The 3662-nt window shown below is 51.7% G+C and overlaps 1 protein-coding gene across 1 annotated transcript in view; it reads right to left on the reverse strand.

Moving 5' to 3' along the window:
* MPHOSPH10 (M-phase phosphoprotein 10) overlaps positions 1-3662 on the reverse strand; it is a 24910-nt gene that overhangs the window by 5704 nt on the left and 15544 nt on the right. Inside the window, exon 6 of the mRNA XM_011379122.2 lies at positions 1268-1405. Within this exon, the coding sequence (XP_011377424.2) occupies positions 1268-1405 (138 nt within the window). The remainder of the gene's footprint in view (positions 1-1267; positions 1406-3662) is intronic.

Consider the following 3662-nt stretch of genomic DNA (forward strand, 5'->3'; position numbering starts at 1 on the left):
GGGTCCGCCCCCACTGTCCGTCACCAGAGCCCGCCTTCCAGCCCCATCCGAGCACCGGCTACCGCTTCTAACTATTTTAACTTAACTCACGCTTTTTTTTTTTATCCTAAATATAGTGTTTTGCCTCATCCCAGGTAAAAACGCCTGTGAAATCGTACACATGGTACACAGCCTTTTCCTGAACACACATTACACAGACAACCCAGAGTAAAGGGTCACCCACGTGCTGTTCCCTGTCGTCCTGCCCATGACCTCTAGCGTGGACGCCAAACGTCGGGAAACACTGGTCGCCCCAGACTGACTCCTAGTGGAACGGGTCCAGTATCAGCCTACGTTGAGTGCATACTCAACACCTTGTGACCTGGCTGCGGACGCCCGTGGAATAGAGAAATCGCACGTTTACAGAGCTGGCAGGCAGCCTGCCACCTGTTTCGCCTTTAACTCTGTTACCGACTGCTTTCCGTCCGTACTGGCTCTCCTCGAAGGACCCAGGTGATGCTCGATGAGCACCTGGGGATGTGCCCACGTCCCTTCGACTGCCACCGTGGGTCGCAGACGCCAGAAAGGCTTTTACTCCGACCTCTCAGCCTTTCAACTTCACGGCAGCGTCAAGGGCGATAATCACTCTTGCTGTACAAGTGGCACTAACTGACGAAACCTTGGGGGGATCCTAAATGGCTTTTGCAGAGTAAAACTGTCTGGTCTTCCCCAAGCACACACTGACCGCGTCGCTAACGAGTCCAGTGCAAAGGAGTAATCCAGAATGATTACATTGGGAATATAATCTTTTTAGAAACGACTTCGTCCCATTTAACCAGAGATATTTTTTAAGACTCTAAAGAGACAAAAATGCGAAAAACAAAAACCTACCAGACCCAGAAGTCTGAATGAATTCACAGATAATCTTATAAAACAGATCAGTAAGTTCAAAAACATAAATGAGAAATGATTTTAAAATTGCAGCACTAGAATAACTGCTGGAAAGTTCATGACTAGCTGTGACAGTTCAGGCGACCAGTGGCTAACTGCAGTGGCACCACTACAGCCCCGCTGGTCCTAGCTCGCCGCCTCACACTGAGATGCAGTGACCCCAGAGCCTCACACTGAGACGCGGTGACCCCAGAGCCTCACACTGAGACGCGGTGACCCCAGAGCCTCACACTGAGACGCGGTGACCCCAGAGCGGGACTTGTGTCCTGAGTGTTTCGGCCATCACGGTGGCACCCCAGGGCGGCGCTCCGCCCCGCTGCCTCGGTGACCGCCTCACCTGGCTGAGTTTGATGTATTCCTGTTCGTAAATTTCAGCAAGGCTCAGTTTGCTCTTCTCGTGGTCCAGCGTTAAGCGCTTTTTATATTCATACGCATCCTCTTTAGGTTTCTCCTTACGGACGACGTCGTCCCAAGCCTGAAACACGAAAGACGGGCGAACATGGATGAACACAATGTGTTGCTTCTTTCTAGGCTCATTCAAGAATGTGCCTCTGGAATACCACTCCTGAGGAAGCAAATTGCACCGAAAACATACACGTTGTAAAGCCAACTCTTGCTGTGGTCGTACGTCCACGTTTTATTCTGTGTTTACAAAATAAAACCAATTCTTAAACAAAAACTCTCTGCTAGGTTTTTAACATCTGAAATAACAAAAGACCCTCATTTGCCACACCAGATACTGTGCCTGGACCATGGGTCCCATGTGTGATGATGTCGAGTCAGACACCAGTCACCACAACTGCCACCTCCGACGGCTCCATCCCGCACCACCCGACGGGTCAGCAAGGCATGAGGGAGACTGGCGATGGCCACCCCTTTGTCCTCTGCGTGACACCCGTCTTCCCGGGTACACGTGAAGGACAGAGCCTCACACGACAAAAGCTGAGGATACCTTTAGCATAAATTTAAGGCTTTCAAATGAACAACTGATACGAAGCTTCTAAGAAAACAGTATTATTCTTACTCCCAGGACATTCGCATAGTATTTCTACCAATTTCGGTGAATTTCCAGTTAAATTCCATTCTTACTGACCTGATCTCTTATCCTCTGCTTAATGATGTCTTCGAGTTGAAGCGTGGTTTCCTCTGTGATCACAGGCGCTAACGGAAACGAGACACGCACGCGTTAGGCAGACAAAACCAGACCTGCGCTTCTCACGGGTGCCCCTTGGACCGGCAGCGTTGACGCCCGGGAACTTACTAGAACCGTGAATTCGCGGACCCCAGCCCGCACCTCCCGAATCAGACAGTGGGGGGACGGGTCACTCATCTGTCTGAACCAGCCCGGTGCTGGAGCGCCCGTGGGAGTGCGCGCCGACACGTACCCCCCAGCACCTCGGGACCTCTCGCACTGAACGGAAAGGAAATGCATTTTGATTTAATGGGCACAGGAAAGAACTGGATGCAGTGACTAGAGTCTCTGACTGGACTTCGCAGGGTACGCAGCGCGGACAGTGACAGCGGCCATTGTAAACGGACCCGCACAGAAACCCGTGCATGAGGTGCCATCAGCCTACTGGCGGATTCATGGCGTTGGCTGTACAGGAAAACGTCCTAGTTTTTAGACGGGACGCGTAAAAGTACTCGGGCGTGAAGTGTAAGTACTCGGGCGTGAAGTGTCGTGACATCAGCAACTTAGTTTCAAATGACTCGGGGGGGGGGAAGTGCACACACAGTCGCACACGTGCACAGGGGACAGAACGCGAACACGGCGACGCGGGAACGAACGGTGGCCCGGCCGAGTGGCACACGCGTGTTCGCCGTGCCGTTCTTTCAACTCTTTTCTATTGGCAGGTTTTTAAGATAAAGAGCTGGGGGGGGAAGAAATGTCCCCCAAGTGTGTCCGTGGCCTGGAGCGGCAGGCCGAGCGCGGGGGCGGGCGCGGCGGGGCCTGGGCACACGCACCCATGCGCACGGCGTGATCGAAGTGCAGCGTCTCCTCCAGGAGGCTGTTTTCCGGTCGCTTCTGTGCTGTCACTTCCCCTTGAAGCTGCCAAGGTTTTTTTTCCAACAACTCTTTTTCTAAAGACGCAATTTTTTCATTCATCTGAGAAAGACAAAACGTTATTACACGTTGAGGCAACAAAATCAGATGCAGAGTTGTGTAAAAGCAACTAATGTTTAAAATGGATTGTTCCTCAACGCAATTCTGTCGTCCTTGCCACCTTTTAATTGTACTGACAGTGACTGCCTTTCCCGTCACCCGAGGTGGCGGAGGAGCTGCCGATGGCCTCTTTTCCCCAAGGACGTGAAAAGCCGTATTCAGAACACACTGAACTCCCCCAGAAGCATTCAGGTATATTTCTGGGCTCTACTGTAGTCAAATGATCTATCTATTCACAAGCCACTCTCGATTTTAACTATTAGAGCATCTGAGATTCAGCAGCGATTTGATTACATTAGTGTCTGGTGGAGCCTGCTGCCTGGCTCCACTCCCAATTCGAAGGGTCTCTAACATCTAAGGACAAGCTCTGCAGTGGCCGAGAGCGAGCACGGCACCGGCCTCTTCGGCTCCCGGAGGGAACTCGCTTATTTTTCCCAACTGCTTTTCAGTTCGTCTGCTTGGTTTTCCCGGGACCCTCCGCAAACGCTAACGCTTACGTTTCAGGTTTTCCCATGTTTTTCCTTTGGAGCTGCGCTGGCTAACACTCAGACAAGAACGGTAAGCAACG

This window comes from Pteropus vampyrus, unplaced genomic scaffold, assembly GCF_000151845.1.
Source record: "Pteropus vampyrus isolate Shadow unplaced genomic scaffold, Pvam_2.0 Scaffold355, whole genome shotgun sequence".
NCBI lineage: Eukaryota > Metazoa > Chordata > Mammalia > Chiroptera > Pteropodidae > Pteropus > Pteropus vampyrus.